Source organism: Triticum urartu, chromosome 7A (assembly GCF_056163025.1).
Source record: "Triticum urartu cultivar PI428250 chromosome 7A, HENAU_Tu73, whole genome shotgun sequence".
Lineage (NCBI taxonomy): Eukaryota > Viridiplantae > Streptophyta > Magnoliopsida > Poales > Poaceae > Triticum > Triticum urartu.
This window is the reverse complement of record NC_141879.1, coordinates 519,553,593-519,571,241: the sequence shown is the minus strand read 5'-3', so window position 1 is coordinate 519,571,241 and position 17,649 is coordinate 519,553,593. Positions and strand designations below refer to the sequence as shown.

Below are 17,649 nucleotides of genomic sequence, written 5' to 3'. Positions count from 1 at the left end.
CCTCAAACCATTAGAGTGTCCCGGTCACTTCCTACCATACGGTGGGCTTTGGGGTTGCTCAAATGTCATCTATAACAAGGTGATCATAACAACAACTTTTAGGCTCACCAGAAAGTTTGACAAGTGACCGGATAGCTCAAGAGTGGCATTTTTTGCTCCAACGATGGAGAGATATTCTTAGGGCCCTCTCGATGTAACGGCATTCATCATCGTCTGGCCAGACACAGGTGACTATGTCACAGGGATGCCTGAACACGCGAATGAGAAAGAAGAACAAAAATCGGTAATGGGAGCAACGGTATAGTGAGCATGGTGATGACTCAGGAGGATACCGATGCACACTGAGTTTTGTAATGTATCGCGAAGCAAAGGGAACATCACATGATAACCAAAGGTTCATCAAATATCATTTGTGTAATCATAGGGACCGATATGGATGTCCACGGTTCCGCTATTGTCATTGAACGAAGGGGTTTCGCTCATGTCCATGATTACCGAACCTACGGGGTCACAAGCTTAAGGTAATCACGATTTACTGAGTGTTAGTGGTACTGGAGTAATGAGAATATATTTATGAAATTGTTTCATCAATATCCGGAATAGTTCCGAGAGGTTCTAGAAGCGTTTCGGGGTCACCGGAAGGGTTTCGGTGAATATCGGGTTTTACTAATAAATATATATATATATATAGGTGCAAAATGTTTCTAGAGATGTTAAATTATATATAATGGTCTGAAAATATTTAGAACATTTTATATTTAATTTAAATATCAATGGGCCTAAAAAGACCAAGAGGTGGAAGGCAACTTGGGCCACAAGGGCCCCTTGGTGGCTGCCCTCTCCCTCCCCTCCAACATATATATACTGGGGATTTTGCTCTATAGTACACACAAGTTTTGGAGCCTCCTCTATTTGATCTAGTTCTAATTTTAGTTGGTCCTAGTTGACTAGAGCTAGCCCTAGCCACCTTTAATCCTCATAATTAGAAGCCCCGTGTGGTTCTAATCTCCTTCCTCTAATTCTCCGGCGACGATTAGCTCTGGACGGCGAAGCGCTGCCGGATCATGAAGACTGTACGCTTGCAACCAAATAGAGAGATCGTGCTTTCGGTCTTCCGTCTGAGGGCGGTTCGCGGGATCGTTATTGATGTTTGAGAGACTCCAAGTACGATCTACACCGACTCATCTATCTCCGCTGCACTCCGATGTCGGTAATGATGGTTGATCCAAACCCAATATGCATCTTTATATTGTTCCTGGGCTTTCGTTGGATGATTTTTTTGTTTTCTACTACGTTTCCCAACAGGACGCTCCTCCGCTTGCTTCGGCGACCCTCTGGCGAGGCTCCGGCGGTCGCTAAGCGGCGATGCTCCGACGACGGTCCTGCCGGGCTCCTTCGCTTGCTTCGGCGATGCTTTCGACGACCGCTGTTGAGCTCCGCTGCTTCGGCGACGCTCCGACGGCCGCTATCGAGCTCTTTCGCTCGCTCTGGTGATGCTCCGACTGTCGCTGCCGAGCCCCGCTACTCCGGCGATGCTCCGGCGGCCGCTGCCAAGCTCATCTGCTTGCCCGGGCGACATTCCTACTACCTGCTCCGACGTTGACTATTTTACGGTTCACCTCAAAAATTGGCTCGAAAACAGCAAATATAGGGTATGTGGTAGATAATATGCGGTCACCTGCAATTTCTTTTAACGAGATGTGCTATTTTACGGGATCTTTTTTGAACACAGTACAGACGCAAGCGCTCATATACACGCGCATACACTCACCCTATGAACGCACACACGCACACCCTACCCTTATGAGCACCTCCGAAAAACTGATCTGGCATATCATCTTGAGCACCAGGACTTGAACCCTGATGGGCTGGAGATACCACAGCCCCTCTAACCATCCAACCACAGGTTGGTCTTTCTGTGCGTTCTTTTACTAGAATCGTAGATTTGAGCGCTCTCTAGCCAACTAACCCTTGGATAATCCTGGATCGTTATGTGCAACAATCCTAAGAGCCAATTATTTCCCAGAGAGCGATTTGATGAGCGCAGTATTAAAAAGGGCTCCTCTTGTACTTGGCAAAGCATTATGGCAGGAGTGGATTCTCTTGTCGGTTATACTTTGTGACTATATCGTCTGAAATCATTTGTTATAGCACGAAGTGTTAGCATGTGTTTTGGTTCCTCAGACCATTAGAGTGTCTCTGTTACTTCCTACCAGAAGGTGGGTTTTGGGGTTGCTGAAACGTCATCTGTAACAAGGTGAACATAACGACAACTTTTAGGCTCACCGGAAAGTTTGACAAGCGACCGGATAGCTCAAGAGTGGGATTTTTTGCTCCGATGATGGAGAGATATTCTTAGGACCCTCTCGGTGTGATGACATTCATCATCGTCTGGCCAGACATAGGTGATTACGTCACGGGGATGCCGGAACACGCCAATGAGAAAGAAGAACAAAAACCGCTAACGAGAGCAACGCTATAGTGAGCATGGTGATGACTCAGGAGGATACTGATGCACACCGAGTTTTGTAAAGTATCATGAAGGTTAAAATTTTTATTTGGCGGACGCTTCACGGGACTCTACCGTGTCGTGTTACATTGGCCAACAGACATATAAAAACTCAGCCAAACTGCCCAACATGTTTGGATGGGCGAGAGGGCACGAAACATATATTATTTCTGTGCCAGAAGGCAAAAGAAGTGTAGGAATATTTGGGGCCGTATGAAGTGGTAAAGAAAAGTCTGCGTCATTCGGTGCAGGAGAGCAGTCCTTAAATTCTTACTCTTATGCTTGATCATGAACTACTCATCTTGGGCTTCCGAAATGTAGGGAAACTAATCGCTATAGCTAATTGGTATTTATGGTGGAATAGACGGAAAATAATCCATGAGGGTAAGTCTCAGGAGGCGTCCCAAACCTTGATGGGGATTCGGGCTATAACAGTGAATTATATAAATGCCCACTCTCCTAAAGCAAAGAGAAATAGTGAAAGATGGTGCAGACCTTCCATGGAGTTTGTCAAATTGAATGTGGATGCTTTTTTTTATCATGATCAGCTTAGGGGGACAGCGGATGCTGTTATTAAAAATGACAAAGGAAACTTCATAGTAAGTGGTAACTGGAAGATTTAGTACTGTGCAAATATTCTGACAGCAGAGGCGTTAGCACTCAGGTTTGGTCTACTGTTGGCACAAAAGACGGGTTGTAATCATTTTATTATCAATTCTGATAATATGGAAGCCATTGACATAATGAAGAACGGAGGACAGTCTGCGGGAGCGGCGGCTGCAATTTTTGAGGATTGTTTTTTATGGCCTGTGATTTTCCTCAAATCAGTTTTGAACATTGTAATAAAAAAAAAATAAAGTAGCACATGAGCTTGTTAGGTTAGCAAAATGTTCCATGAGTAGGAATTGGATAAAGGAGCCCATGAAAAATCTTGTAACTCTATGGACGATGTAACCATTATTTTAAATTATAAAGTTCAAGTTGTTTTTCAAAAAAAAACCCACAGTTTGGTTCTCTATTCTTTGCTTTGCTGAGGAATGACTCGAGCATTTCCTGCTTCTCTCCCTGCTCACGCAGAGCTGGTGTCCAGCCGCCGCCGGGTGCCCTTCGAGGCCGTCGACCGGAAGGTACTGCGCCGGGCTAAGCCGGGAAGCGAGGCTGCCTGTTAAACCTTCGAACCAGGCCGGCCTCGCCGTCGGCGATGGCTCGCTCGCCGGGGACGGGGGCGATGTGCCCCGATTGCCTGGAGCGGCGCATCCGATCCGACCTCGCTGGTTCCGGACTCTCCTTCGTCCACGGCGTCTCCGACTCCCCGCTCCCCTTCGCCTCCTCCGCTGTCGTCCAGGTCCGTCGCCACTCTGCCTCCTAATTTCTCGCTATTCTCCTGTCCTCGATTATACGGTCTCTGAAGCTCGCGCCCAGTTCGAGCCACCTGCTCTTTCCGATAAAGATTTTAGCCAAGCACCTTTCTGTATGCATTTTAGTTCATTCTTGAGAAGCATGCTAAAGCCTTGTCCATGTAGGCTTGTAGAAGAGCTAATTATTGTGCTTTAGGAATAATTCATGTGTTCTCTTCATTGCAGATGGCATCTGACGGACCCGACCAATGTATTGGGAGGTAAGACTAGGCATTCTTGGTTTACTGTCATACTTCTCCATTTGATTTGGACACGGATCATACTATAAGATCAGAATGTACATCCTATTAACTTGTTATGAAAACACAACTTTATACCTTAGTTAGATGGAGAGGTTAATTAAAATATACAGTACTTCTCTACATTTTTAAGTAATGGGTTTTTCTAAACTTGTAACCACACCAATACAAGTACTCCCTCCGTTCGGAATTACTTGTCGCGGAAATGGATGTATCTAGACGTATTTTAGTTCTAGATACATCCATATCTGAGACAAGTAATTCCGAACGGAGGGAGTAGGTACTTGTCAATTGACGTATCCAACTGTAGTGATTCTACTTTTGATCTAATCAAAGCTACTGCGAACATTTCTGTTGTACATTGGATTTTTTTTAGGAGGAGATACTGAGAATTAATGCCAGATACATGGAATAAATTTGTGTACTATGAAACCAAGTCTTGACAGTGTTGACAAGCCTTACAGTTTTGGAAACAAGAATAATGAGAAATTATATTCAATGGAAAGTAGTTGCAAAACTAGCCAACTTAATCATATGGATAATGTCATGCTTTAACCATATGGATAGTGTCGTACATTAGTCATATATGTAATACCAGTAAACACTCATTAAACAAAGCAATAGCTAAAGCAAATTAATATTAGCACCTCCATGCAGTCCGTGCTTATCAGAGGTAGTGCTGTCGGATGTGATCTATTCTCGTGTCACATCGCTTTCTTTCTTCTCCCTCCATTTTCTTCACTACTACCGCTTCTACACATAAATCAAAGAAGCATTGTGGAATAGTGGCATTTCGTTAATGGCTTAAATATTATTAGTGAAAGGGTTGCGGCAAAACCGGCAAACTCAACTACCAGTTTCCCCTTTCTTATAATTTGCTATTTTTATTTGTTAAAAAGTGACAAATATGTATCTTGCAGCCAGAAGACCTGTGGTTATTTTGTGTTGGTTGTACTAAATGGTGGTAAGACATATGTGGATACAAAAAAATGGTAAAGCTTCTTATCAAGTGTATTATATACATCTCCAAAAGGCATCCATTTTCAAGATATTACATGCTCCACATTTTTCATCCCTGCAGTGAAAACAACCCATCGGAGCAATCACTCATATTTAAAGATGATAATCATTGTGCTGTGCAAGCAGATTCCTCTCCTGGTACTGAACATATTGGAGATCTTCAAAGTTCTTCTAGCTCGAATAATCAGCAACTAATTCTAAACATAATCACCAAGTTAACTCCTGTTTACTATCTGGGCAGAGTCTCCACTACAGAAATTAGAGATCTTATGGCAAGTTATATGAATTTATCCATTGAACAGGATGTGATTGATTCACTAAATCTGTTGTGTGAAAACACCATCAGTGGACCAGCTGGTTTAGGTTTTCTCAGTTTTGTTGGATTTTCAGCATTTGATGATATACATCCTTCTGGGCTTGTGAGACACCCCAACATCTTACCTGTGTTAGGTGTTGTAGAATCATCTGATTGTTGCTACATGTTTCAACCAAAGGCTCCATACACTTTGGAGAACATCATGCACTACAGTCCAGAGGCATTGTGCTCAGATTGGCACATCAGATTTTTCATCTACCAAATAATGTCTGCGTTGGCATATCTTCATGATTTTGGAGTTCATCACGGCAATCTGAAACCATCAACCATCTTGATGTCAGATTCTCTATGGCCTTATCTCAGCATAAGTGATATATCTCATGTTAAAGAGAACTGGGGTTTTGGGGGACCTGAAGGTTCAACACCTAATTCATGCTGTGCTGAGGAGGATTGTTCTTCAAGATCCATTTTTGCTAGTTTCAATCTTCCATCACCCTTAGATTGGTCTTCTCACTTCAAACGATGGTGGACGGGTGAGTTGAGCAATTATGAGTACCTTCTTGTCTTGAACAAGTTAGCTGGTAGGAGATGGGGTGATCCAGCTTTTCATCCAGTGATGCCTTGGGTAATAGATTTCACAGTGAGGCCTGACGAAAATTCTGACATTGGCTGGAGAGACCTCACCAAAAGTAAATGGCGGTTGGCAAAGGGCGATGAACAATTGGATTTTACTTACTCATCATCTGATGTTCCATATCATGTTTCTGATGAGTGTCTCTCAGAGCTAGCAGTTTGCAGTTACAAAGCAAGAAGGCTATCAAAGACCATCTTGAGGTCAGCTGTCCGCTCTGTCTACGAGCCCAACGAATACCCATCTAGTATGCAAAGGCTTTATCAATGGACTCCAGATGAATGCATCCCAGAGTTCTATAGCGATCCTTGGATTTTTGTCTCTCTTCATTCTGAAATGAGTGATTTGGCTTTGCCTTCCTGGGTGACCTCTTCAGAGGAATTCATTTGTGTTCACAGGGATGCCTTAGAGAGTGACCGAGTCTCACAACAACTGCATCATTGGATTGATATAACCTTTGGCTATAAACTTGCTGGGGAGGCATCTGTTGAAGCTAAGAATGTCATGTTGCCTCCCAGTGATCCATCAAGGCCTAAACCAATTGGGCGACGGCAACTTTTTACAAAGCCACATCCTAAGCGTCTTATTAGCACACCTCACTCAGCCTACCACAATAAAGTGGAATCTTGTGCAAGATGCCAAGGAAAAGGAAGTAACTCAACTACTGATCTATTGTTAAATGACTGTAATCCCCCAAATATGTTTTCACAAGTTGACTATTTGGAAGAGTTTGAACAAGCAACATTATTTATGGAGCTTCAACATCATTTGAATCCAATATACAGTTACTCTAACACTGCTGCTTGTTGTTGTTCATCAGTCAAATATTCCAAGAGCCAATTTTCAGATCAGGAGGTATTGCAACCTGATAGTGTATTATCAGTGGTGCCTGATTTTGATTTTGGCTCCTATCTTGAATGCTTTGAGTCTGATGATAGTTCTTCTATTGGTTATCAAGAGCTGTTGCGCTGGAAGCAAAGGTCTTGTTCTGTTATTGAGCATCATGCAAATGATATATTTTCAATAGGGTGCATGTTAGCAGAAATCTATCTGCACAGACCACTTTTTGATGCTTCCTTGCTAGCTGCATATAAAGAAACTGGTATGCTGCCAGGAGCACTCCATGAATTGCCTGTTCATGTCCGTTTGCTTGTTGAGTCATGCATCCAAAGGCAATGGAAAAGGTAACTTAAATAATTATGTCTGACGTTTATATTTGTAGTTTAATACCTTGCCACATTGGTGATGTTTTTCTTAAATTTACAAGCAGAAACTGTTGAATGTTTTTGAATTTTGTGATCTCCTGCAGGAGGCCGTGTTCAAAGCATCTTCTGGAGTCACCATATTTTCCTCCATCAGTTCGATCCGCATATATGTTTCTTGCTCCACTTCAACTTCTGTGTACATCTGGAGACCGCCTGAAGTATGTTACTAAGCTTGCAAGTGAAGGGACACTTAAAGCCATGGGAGAATTTGCTGCTGAAGTGTGTGCACCTTACTGCCTACCTTTTGTTTCATCATCTCGGTTGGATGTTGACACCGAGTCTTGCTTGCGTCTGCTTAAAGAGTTTTTGAAGTGCTTGAGTGTCCAAGCAGCTAAGAAACATATTCTGCCCATCATTCAGAAAATCTTACAGGCCGGTTAAGACATATCAGTGGGGAAATTCCTCTTATATTTTCTTTCATTTCAAGGTTCTGGTCTTTGCATATGTGTCTTTGTTCTGACAAGTCATTTCTGCTGGTTGTTGCTACAGGCACCAGAATATTCCCATCTGAAGGTTTCTCTCCTTCAAGATTCTTTTGTCCGAGAGTTATGGAAAAAATTGGGAAAACGAACTTATATTGAGAAGGTGCATCCGTTGGTCATAGAAAACTTACACAATTCACCTAACAAGATCACTGCATCTTCTGCATCCATTGTTTTAATTGGTTCAAGTGAGGAACTAGGAATACCAATCACTGTTCATCAGGCAAGTCTCAGTGAACACATTCTCTTGGTGTACTGCACTGGCACCATCCTTTACTGATTAATGTGTCCATTTTATGCAGACAGTTTTACCACTAATCCACTCTTTCGGCAAAGGTTTATGTGATGATGGAATTGAAACTTTGGTCAGGATAGGTATCCCAGTTAACACTGTCTCCTTGTGGTGAAAATGTTTTTTTTTGTCGGTGCTTGACGTCATTCATAATAGGTGGACTTCTTGGGGAAAGTTTTATTGTCAAGCAAATTCTCCCCTTGCTGAGGAATGTTATACTTTTTTGTATCGACTCCTCCAAGGCGACTAAGCCAGAACCACAGCAGAGTTGGAACTCTTTTGCTCTGATTGATGGTTTATCTGCGTTGGAAGGCCTTGTATCAGTTCTTCCTGTTAAGGCAGTTCTCAGGGAGCTTCTCCAGGTATTTTGGTGAAAAATACTAAGTTTGGTGAATAAATATAATCATTGGTGAAAATGGATATATTTTGAGTTCTGTTAGAGCTTTGCTAAATTGGACCATATATTTTCAAAAGTGAGCACAAATCAAATTCCGATATCACTCTACTTTAAGCACAACTTTGATGACTACCAGATACCAATCATCATATCTTAATTACACTTTTTTGGGGGGTTTCATGTACAAGTCAATATGATGTAAAAAAATTATAGCAAGAATTCAGCACATTACAATATTTAAATGAACTTGCACAAGATGTCCCACCATTGATAAATTTGAATTCAGGTTTATAAATGCATCATTTTGTTAGTTTAAATTTAGATGCTAATTCCTCTTTCATTTTATTGAATTATATTATTACTTTTTATAGATAATGACCTGGCCATGAAATCCTTGCGTTTAAATTGGCATATATATCAAATTAAATGTGTACTTACTCCTACCTTGACCGCATTTACAGGACCAAGTCTGTCTTCATATAAAGATTCTTATGCTGATCCATTTGGACCTTGATGTGATTCAGGCAATAACTCTTCACTGACAAAGTGACATGATTTTCTTGTACTAGTTCTCTCCCAATAACACTCCTTCAAATTCATTTGATCGAGTTAATTTGCTTGATTTCTATTAATTAGGTGGCAGCTACTGCATTTGTTGACCTTTGTCTACGAATTGGACCAGATAATACTGTCATACATGTTTTGCCACATCTAAAAGAGCTTTTTGCTGAATTGGCCTTTTTTCAAGACTCTTCCGCTGTTAGCCTTCCTACAAAAGGGTTAAAAATCTCAGAAAGAAACAAAAGCGAGACGATTAAAATGGAATCTAGAATTGATCTCGTGTAAGTAGAAACATGTATTTTCCGTTGTTACATTGTTTGGTATAAGTAACTATACACGCTTCATTATATTTACTTATTGAAGGTAGCTGTTGTAGGTTGTTGCTATATCCTTTCTTGGCATCACTTGTTGGAATAGAGAAGCTCCGTGAATACTGCTCTACATGGTTTCTATTGGAGCAGTCTCTTCAAAGGTTGTACAATTGGAAGGTATGTGAAAGCTGCTTTGGTTCCTATTGACCGGTGAGATTTGTGTTTTCCTTCTTATTTGACTAGCCGTGCTTTCTTTCAGTTTGAGCCTTCCAGTAAATGTTCTATAAGTGGTGAAAACATGAAAACTCAAAGGTTCCAGCCTGGCAACGACACCTCGTCTGAGGTTGTTCCAACAGAACTTTTTAATGGGGCAGGGTCATCTGTGTCTCAATCTGAAATCCCTAAAACTGGTTGGATGGCAGCTTCCAAGCACAGATTTAGGCTTGAGCATGGGACATCTAGTGACAATTTGTCTGCATCAACTTCTGGAAATCAGCCGTGGTTTTGGTTCCCTTCTCCTGACAGTAGTTGGGGCGTACCAGATCTTCTTGGACGCAGTAGCGGTTTGAAGGATGAACTTCCATGGAAGATCGAAGCTTCCGTCCTTTACTCAGCCCGTGCACACCCTGGGGCTCTGCGGTCATTAGAAGTCCATGATGATGGGTGCACGATTTTTACTGGGGGAGTTGGACCTGGTTTTAAAGGAAGTATACAGCGTTGGGAGTTGGCCAACATGAATTGCACATCTGGATATTACGGGCATGAAGAGGTCAGTTTCTCTTGCTACCTTCATATGACTTTCTTTTTCGCTATTATTGTTGGATGGTTCTTATTTTCTGAATGAAACACAGTTTGTACAGACCATGTAGTGATGTTTAGCTTAGTGTCTGAAATACGGTGCTCTGATCGTTTAGTGGTTATGTTTGCTGTGATGAAACAATAAATCACTAAAGGGTAATATCACTGAGAGGACGGTGTTCTTTCAGTAAATGCCGATTGATTTCTAGCTCAACTGTTCTAATAGTATTAGATTCTATACCATATATTGGATTGCTCGATCTTGCTTGCATTTCTTCTGCGTTTGAACTCATTGATGTACTCTTTGTAAGTTAATTTCACCCCCTAGATATAGCGCTTTATCAATATATTCCAACAGTTCATTTTTTGATATTTTATTTACATAGGTTGTCAATTCCATCTGTATCCTGTCAATTACTGGAAAAGTAGCTTCTTGTGATGGCACGATTCATATTTGGAATGGGCAGACAGGAAAGCTCATAGCAGCTCATACCGAGTCGTCAACAAGCTTTCCGCTGCAAACTGCATCTGTTGAACAGGCAAACATGCTTAATCAGGACGCGCTCTCAGGTGGAATATTGTCGAATGCATTTCGTGGTAGCTTGTATACGACCATGCATTACATGGCATCTGAAGATAAACTTGTTGCTGGCATGGGAAATGGATCTATCAGGTATATACACTTTGTCATCTGTTTGTTGGATTTGGTCATTTTATTATGTTTCTAACATACGTTGAAAATATACTTCCTACTATTTTACTGGGGTAAGTGTATGGGTGATCACTGCCGTTCCACTTGATTACTTATGTTCACAATTTTGACTATGTTTGGTAGGCACATCTGAAACAAAATAGGGAGAATATCTACTTCACTTAACCAGGGCATTGTTATGTGAGCTTGGAAGCATTGTTAGTTTTTGTTGTAGAATTATTAATGCAAGTTAGAACATATTTCTTTCTTGCTGCAACTCACTGTTATTTCACTCTGTTTCTACCTCACTACCGAAGAATTTGTCTACTATTGAACTGCACACTGATTGAGTTAAAATGCAGATTTATTGATATCTCTCGGGATCAGAAGCTGCATTTATGGAAGAGTGATTCGGCTGAAATCTCCTTCTCATCACTCGTGTCAGCTATTTGCTCGTCTGGCTCAGACAAGCCGAGGAATGGAAGCCTAGTGGCTTCATCATCCTGGATTGCAGCAGGTCTAAGCTCTGGTTATTGTCGATTACTTGACGAGCGTAGTGGAAAAATCATTGCAGTTTGGCGAGCACATGATGGTCACATTACGAAGGTATGCCAATGCCCCTACTAGGTTGCTATCCATCGTAGGGCAAAACCATGAGCAATTGTTATTCTGGTATCTGATGGGTTCCTTTTTATTTGCGCATAAAGTTGGCATCACCAGAGGACCACTTGATTGCATCTAGCTCCCTTGACAAGACTCTTCGAATTTGGGATCTAAGAAGGTATTATTCTTTGACTGCAACAATTCATTGGTTGTATTACCTATTTTGGTATGACATGTTCTCCATTCTCTTATTGTATTACTGCAGTGTACAATATTTTCTTGCACTATTTGTGTTCTGAAACTTTCCTGATACACGACTATCTTGTTTGGGCCATAGTGGTAGTGATAAGATTATGTTATATCACACTGAATCCACAATTTCATAGAAGCAGCAGTTTGATTCTCAACTTTGGATATACGCATATATCTTATTGCTTATGATTTGTTTCCAGTTTAAACTTTCTTAGTTTCTTAAAGTCTTGTGCGCAATGTGACAGGAACCTATCAGTCCAGTCAAACATTTTCAGAAGCCATTCAGATGGCATCTTTGACTTCTCTGTTTGGGGTCAAGACCTGGTATCGGTGTCAAGAAACAAAATTGCACTTACATCCCTATCGAGACCAACAAGTGAGGTATGTTCTTTCTCCTCTTGACCACATTCACCACCACGCTCTTTTGCAAGCTTTACTATTTGGAGCAGCAGTGCAGCCTCTTTTGGAATTTCACATACCATATGAATTGCAAGTCCACTCAGTTCCTGCCGAAGTAACTGTTGGTACATTTTGTCAAAAAAAAAACATGCAGATCGGACATCAGCAGCTCGTACTTCAGAACTTATATTCGACTGACAGAGGAGTAAAATATAAAAACATGTCTGTTCTTTCGGCTATTTCTGTGCTTCCTTTGTCAAGATTGTTTGTCGTTGGAACAGAAGATGGTTTTCTCAAAATCTGCCACTAGATGGTTCCAGTAGTGGTAATCATCTCTCCCTTGTATCAACTTAAATATTTTAGCAGTGCCTCTCTCATTTCTAAAATTTTAGTGGTGCCTTGCTCATAGTTTTTGTTTACTTCAATTCGCCAGCAGACACTACAGGTTACAGGATACATATGTAGCCAAATTTACTGTTGTAAAATTCATGGCTGAGTATAAGCTTCAAGTTTTGTCTAATCTTTTCCCTTGCAATTATGCAATAACACATCGCTATATATTACTTGAACTTTCTAGCTTTGTTGTTCTAGTGAAGCCGAAGGTTGTAGCTCTCACTCTTTGCTCTAGTTTGTTGCACCGTATGGTTTTGCTTGCCCGGTTTTGGACACAATGTATCCAAATTGTAGTTGGCAAAACCTGATCAACGGTAGGAAAACTTGTCAGCATATATCGCATACATTTGTTGTACTGGACTCTGGAGTCTGGATCACTCTAATAATAAATCATTTCTTGTTGACCGTGAAGCCATCTTCTACACCTTGAGTTGAGATCTGTTCTGAAACCTACCTGTCCTTTATTTGAGAAATGTTACAGGGTTGTCTGTCGATTTCCTATTGGTTTGTTCTGCCACAAAGCTGAGGATGCCTTAAATTTGCTGCAGACCTACCTGACATGGATCATGGGAGCTTAAATGTGGGTAGTTGGGTAGTTGTGGAGGAAGAGTAAATTGGTGCTTGGTTCCTGTTACGGTCCTGATATGAATGCTCTCGTTTTATACTGCAGTCTGAGGCCTTGCAACCCTCGATATGCGCACCCAGGCCACTGTACACCCAGCATCAGATATGTACATAAGTTCAGTATGTCAAGTCTTAGCTTTATGAGTTATGATCTTAACTCAAGCTAGAAGTACACCAACAGAGTAAACATGTATGGTCCCATGGAGATCTGCGGTCCATGTTTTGGTTTGACCGTAGCCAAAACCTTTGGAGCCACTGGCATAGCTACGCTCACTGGCAGGTGGGTCCTGCCGCAAAGAAACACAAGTTAGACCCACCTTTCAGTTCCAGTCATAGCCACCACAACGATCATGCACAGTACACTACACTAGCGGTTATAAAGGAGGGGGATGTGCAACTTGCTCTTGGCCAAACAAGAAGGTCGGCAAGCAAAAGCAGTAGCAACAATGGAGAGACGTAACGGCGTCAGCGCGAGCCTTGTTCTTGGCCTCCTGCTCGCCACCACCGTTGCTTGCCATGGTGTGAGGGACATCCCAGCAACTGAGCCCGAGTCCTACCGTCCCCAGAACGTCTTTGGGTTCGGTGGTTTCTACCCTGGCCCGTCAGTCAACTGGGTGTTTCCGGGGCCAAACGGCATCACACCACAGGTAGGCTTCGGCGGGATGCCGGGCTCTAGCTCCTTGCCTGGCACTGGTGGCTCGTCCGGCAGCAGTGGCGTGGTCGGCATTCATGGTGCTGCCAATCCCTGATCGTGTTGTTGTCTGTCTTGGTGTCTTGATGTTTAAGCCTTTGCTCTTTAGAGCTATGCAGGTGCAGCATTCTACCGTGGTGTTAGAGAGTAAGCTTCTTGCTTGCTCTAGTTTAGTAGTATTGTGTTATGGCTTATGTGTTGTGTGTTGTTTTCAAGTGATCTGATCTGTGTCCCGTGTCTTTGTAAAAGACTTGTTCTTGGTTGTTATTTAACCTTGTGTACTTCTTAGAGGTTGTATTGCTGTCGTGGGTTCGAAGTCCCATTGCTGTATCTTTGATTTGGAGAGTGAGGATTTGAACCCATGAGCTTTCATTGTCTCGTCTCTTTAAGTATTTCCGTCATTCTTCTCAGTGTGCTTTCAGTTTATTATGTTGTTGATGAAATGCATTTCCATATCTTTGTTCTTGTTCAAAAAAAATATATCTTTGTTCTTGTTTATTTTCTGTGACCATTCATAGGTTGGTTCAACTTGCGGCATCATCTTTAGTCATGGAACACTGGGTAGCATTGATACTGTGCACATTGGTTAAGCACCTGGAAGGCTACAGCCAGCCAGTTATAATTGATAATCGTTATGCTCAGTGATAGGACCCAGCTTGTTTAGAATATTCGAACTTTTTTGCGTCAAGTTTATGGCCTTTTCCCCTCCTTTTCCTTAGGAATGGGTGGTTCTCTTATCTACTACAAATGCCGAGAGGTTGTAATGGGAACTGTCGAAGATCTTCTAAGTAAACTAACCACTACTTGTACTTACATCATTTTTTGTTGAGATGCTAGTCTTCCTGTTTGATATATGCACTGATTATATCATGTTCATGTAGCTAAAAGTCTAAAAGTATCTCTGTAATTGCTAGTGGCCCTTGATGCTAATTTCTTTGAATGTGAATATGATGTCTCATTTGGGCCTCAACGAAGTATAAGAAGGGCGAGTCAGCTTTTAGCATTTAAGCCGATTAGTTTTCATTACTAGTTCTCTTCAAGAAAAATGCTCCCGATATTAGTTTAACTACTACTAAATATTTCTTGAGATAACAATTCAGTTGCCATTTCTTAGCATAAATTTAAGAGTCCAAATAGAGGGGCATCTGTTTCTTGTGCCCCAAACAAAGCCGAAAATACGGCGATGAATGTCATTGTCAGATTAGGAGTAGTTCTTGAAGAATCCCGCGTGTATGAAAACTGGAGATAGTCAAGACTGGCGCTCAAAGCTGAAGAAAATAGGTTGTAAACAACTTTGACCACAGCTATAGAATAAAATTCAGCATTTTGTGCACATGTTTGGGCTCAAAGTTTCCGAGAGCTATGACCAGAATAGCATTATCTGGAGTTGTCGGCATTGATGTTGCCCTCCTTTTGCTATTGTCATACCTAATTAGCAGCAATGATCTCAAAGACTTGTGATATTTCTACGGACGCGCAACATTGTAAAAATAACTTTTATCTGGCATTGTTACAAGAAAACTAAACAGACGGAACAAAGCAGAAAACCGGACAATCTTTTCTTTTCCTTGAGTTGTTCTATATGTTTGTTTTTCTTTTATTCTTGTCAAAGCAACGACCTAAGCATAGCGTTTATCGAGTTACTAGAGACCAGTCCACAACTGCCACTAGCTTGTCGCTAGTTCAGTGAATTCACCAGAGTCAGGGTCATTGTTAAGCTCAAGACCAGTACAACCTTTGTTTATGACCCTGCAGCTGAGCCGTATCTTAACCATGGACTTTAACAAACTTGCTCTTCCATCTCTTCTCGCTTTTGACAAACTCGTCAACTGATGCTCCCAGATTTGAGTTTGTGAGCAATGCCTGGTCTGACGTGAACAGGCCTAGGTTGTTTGTCAGACCCACATAATACTTGTTGCCAAGCATCGTCGGGGTAAGATCAGCCTGGCAGTAAAACAATCATTATAGACATAGATACTAGACTAGATGCATACCATAAGGCCCGAAAGGAAAATGTCTGAGATCTAGCGATAGTTCTGAACACCATCATACCTGACTGGTGTTGCTGAAGCCATATAGGATCTTTGTAAGGACGAGCAATGCGAGACGCCTATGGTGTGCGCACGAGAGAGGATGACCATGTCCTGAGCTGTGAGGTCCTTCAGGTGAAGTCGCCGACCAGCTCAGAAGCTGTTGAGAGTGGTGACTAGTGAGGGTAGGTTGTTGAGGGCATTCTGGTCAGTGGACGTCATGCCGTCGCGGCGCCCAGCAGGCACCTTGTAAGTAACATTTCCTCCTAGCGCGATGCCGTCGTGGGCGGCGAAGGCAAGGATGTCCACGCATGAGACTGTCTTGGGGCATTGGGCTTTGATGGCCTTCTTTGCAGTTTCAGTTACCTCGAACCCACGGAGGCTGGGTTTGTTGGGAATGACGTCTTTCTCAGAAGTTTTGTTTGCCGTCGAGTCAATCCGGATTCAGGACTGAGCCATCACAAACCTGTTAGCATATGGTAGTTGTGTTTTATAACAGTAGATCACCTCGCAAATATTTGTTTGAGTATGAACGTGGGCATTAGATTTGATGATAGACATATATGCTGGTTGCTCTTTTGCATTTTGTTAACATGCATGTTTCTTGTTGGTATATACAAAAGCAGTGTTGACTGATCAATATTGCATATTGCATATCAGCTTTATCTTTTTGGGCCATATGCTGGCTAAATGCAAATTTGCATACAAATTGAGACTTTAACGAGAATGCGTGCCACAAACCAATCTTTGCCTGTGTGTTGGGAGTTTTTGACAGATCAAATACCCTTACCTCCGCGATGGGTCTGAGGTGCTTTGGTGGCAGCACGAACTAGTCAACGATACAAATAATTATCAGCCTGCAGTTGCGGCTAGCTTGAAAATAATACTTACACGATCGCTTTATGCTATGTGCTTATGTTGATTATAAAGGATGGTACCGTCTTTTCTGCTATGAGAAAGGTGTTTGTAACTCATATTTGTTGTAGTTTCTACGTTGTGCATATGTGACAACAAATAGATGTTCCTGAGTACTTTACTCTAGCTTCTACGTATGTGGCATGCTGCAGAATCGATACTTTTCCTGCAGTTCATAATTCAACTAGGGGTGCAAAGAAGGAATCCTATTGGTTGTTACCGTGAACATACATACAACTCATGCTTACCTTATGTTGATAGTGCAGGTATAGGAAAGTATATGCCGTCTACATGCCTTGACAAAACAGTTGTGGAAGCGCAGGCGACACCAGTGATTGTTCTTGAAGGTTGCAGGTGACTGCCTGCTTTACCAGGTTCTCTGCTGATGGGCAGCTCTTGCTGTAGAATCCGACTTCCAGGCCGGCGCCTACAGCGGCAATGCGGAAAAGGGCAAGGGCGGCGACTGCCGAGGTGAAGAGCAGGCACTTCATGGAAAGGGAGCTCATTTCAGTTGCTTGTGTCTCATGGGTTTATATAGCAGACCAGAGTGGTTTTGCGGTCGAAGTGGAAGGGCATGTCTGTCAACAGGGGTGTAAAAGCTCGGTGCTGCACAAGTGGTGTCATTTGCTTGCTTCTCTGCTTTGTGGCCATATCGACATGCTCCCTGACCCTGAGTTCGTGTTTGGTTTATGACTTTGTAAGTTGTAACCTAGTCTATTTACAGAGGTATTGGATGGCGCTAAATCTCGGTTGGTTTGCTTCGGTTGTAAAAGCTCGGTGCCTGTTGCAGGACCAGAGTAGAGATCCGGTTC

General features: G+C 42.1%; 2 protein-coding genes and 1 pseudogene across 8 annotated transcripts; 2 read left to right on the top strand and 1 right to left on the bottom strand.

The window, feature by feature from the left end:
• Positions 1–3,532: 3,532 nt before the first annotated feature.
• Positions 3,533–17,597, top strand: LOC125520091 (protein serine/threonine kinase). 7 transcript variants are annotated; one of them, XR_015611401.1, is made up of 19 exons: positions 3,533–3,854; positions 4,093–4,127; positions 5,087–5,158; positions 5,248–7,317; positions 7,443–7,770; positions 7,888–8,103; positions 8,183–8,255; positions 8,329–8,534; positions 9,031–9,093; positions 9,206–9,411; positions 9,498–9,618; positions 9,701–10,210; positions 10,626–10,912; positions 11,293–11,536; positions 11,638–11,711; positions 12,031–12,166; positions 12,339–12,509; positions 14,612–14,680; positions 17,104–17,597. XR_015611401.1 is itself a non-coding variant. In XM_048684905.2 (18 exons), the coding sequence occupies exons 1-17, from the start codon at positions 3,711–3,713 to the stop codon at positions 12,492–12,494; spliced, it is 4,932 nt and encodes a 1,643-aa protein (XP_048540862.2). In that variant the 5' UTR covers positions 3,533–3,710; the 3' UTR covers positions 12,495–12,509; positions 17,104–17,597. The 7 variants fall into 7 exon arrangements, 6 of the variants coding, with proteins under 6 accessions (XP_048540862.2, XP_048540859.2, XP_048540860.2 ...); XM_048684905.2 differs by lacking the exon at positions 14,612–14,680 and having other exon boundaries at positions 9,507–9,618; XM_048684902.2 differs by lacking the exon at positions 14,612–14,680.
• LOC125520092 (uncharacterized) lies at positions 13,582–14,180 on the top strand. Its single transcript, XM_048684907.2, has one exon. It carries the CDS (start codon positions 13,591–13,593, stop codon positions 13,948–13,950), a length of 360 nt encoding a protein of 119 aa, XP_048540864.2. The 5' UTR covers positions 13,582–13,590; the 3' UTR covers positions 13,951–14,180.
• Positions 15,560–17,343, bottom strand: LOC125518992 (peroxidase 1-like; annotated as a pseudogene).
• Positions 17,598–17,649: the final 52 nt, after the last annotated feature.

Excerpts from the sequence above, each read along its gene's own strand:
- LOC125520092 (XM_048684907.2), top strand. The coding sequence starts at position 13,591 with ATGTGCAACTTGCTCTTGGCCAAACAAGAAGGTCGGCAAGCAAAAGCA.
- LOC125520091 (XM_048684902.2), top strand. The coding sequence starts at position 3,711 with ATGGCTCGCTCGCCGGGGACGGGGGCGATGTGCCCCGATTGCCTGGAG. Across the intron at positions 7,771-7,887 it reads TCATTCAGAAAATCTTACAG|GCACCAGAATATTCCCATCT; the intron begins GCCGGTTAAGAC and ends TTGTTGCTACAG. Across the intron at positions 8,104-8,182 it reads TACCAATCACTGTTCATCAG|ACAGTTTTACCACTAATCCA; the intron begins GCAAGTCTCAGT and ends CATTTTATGCAG.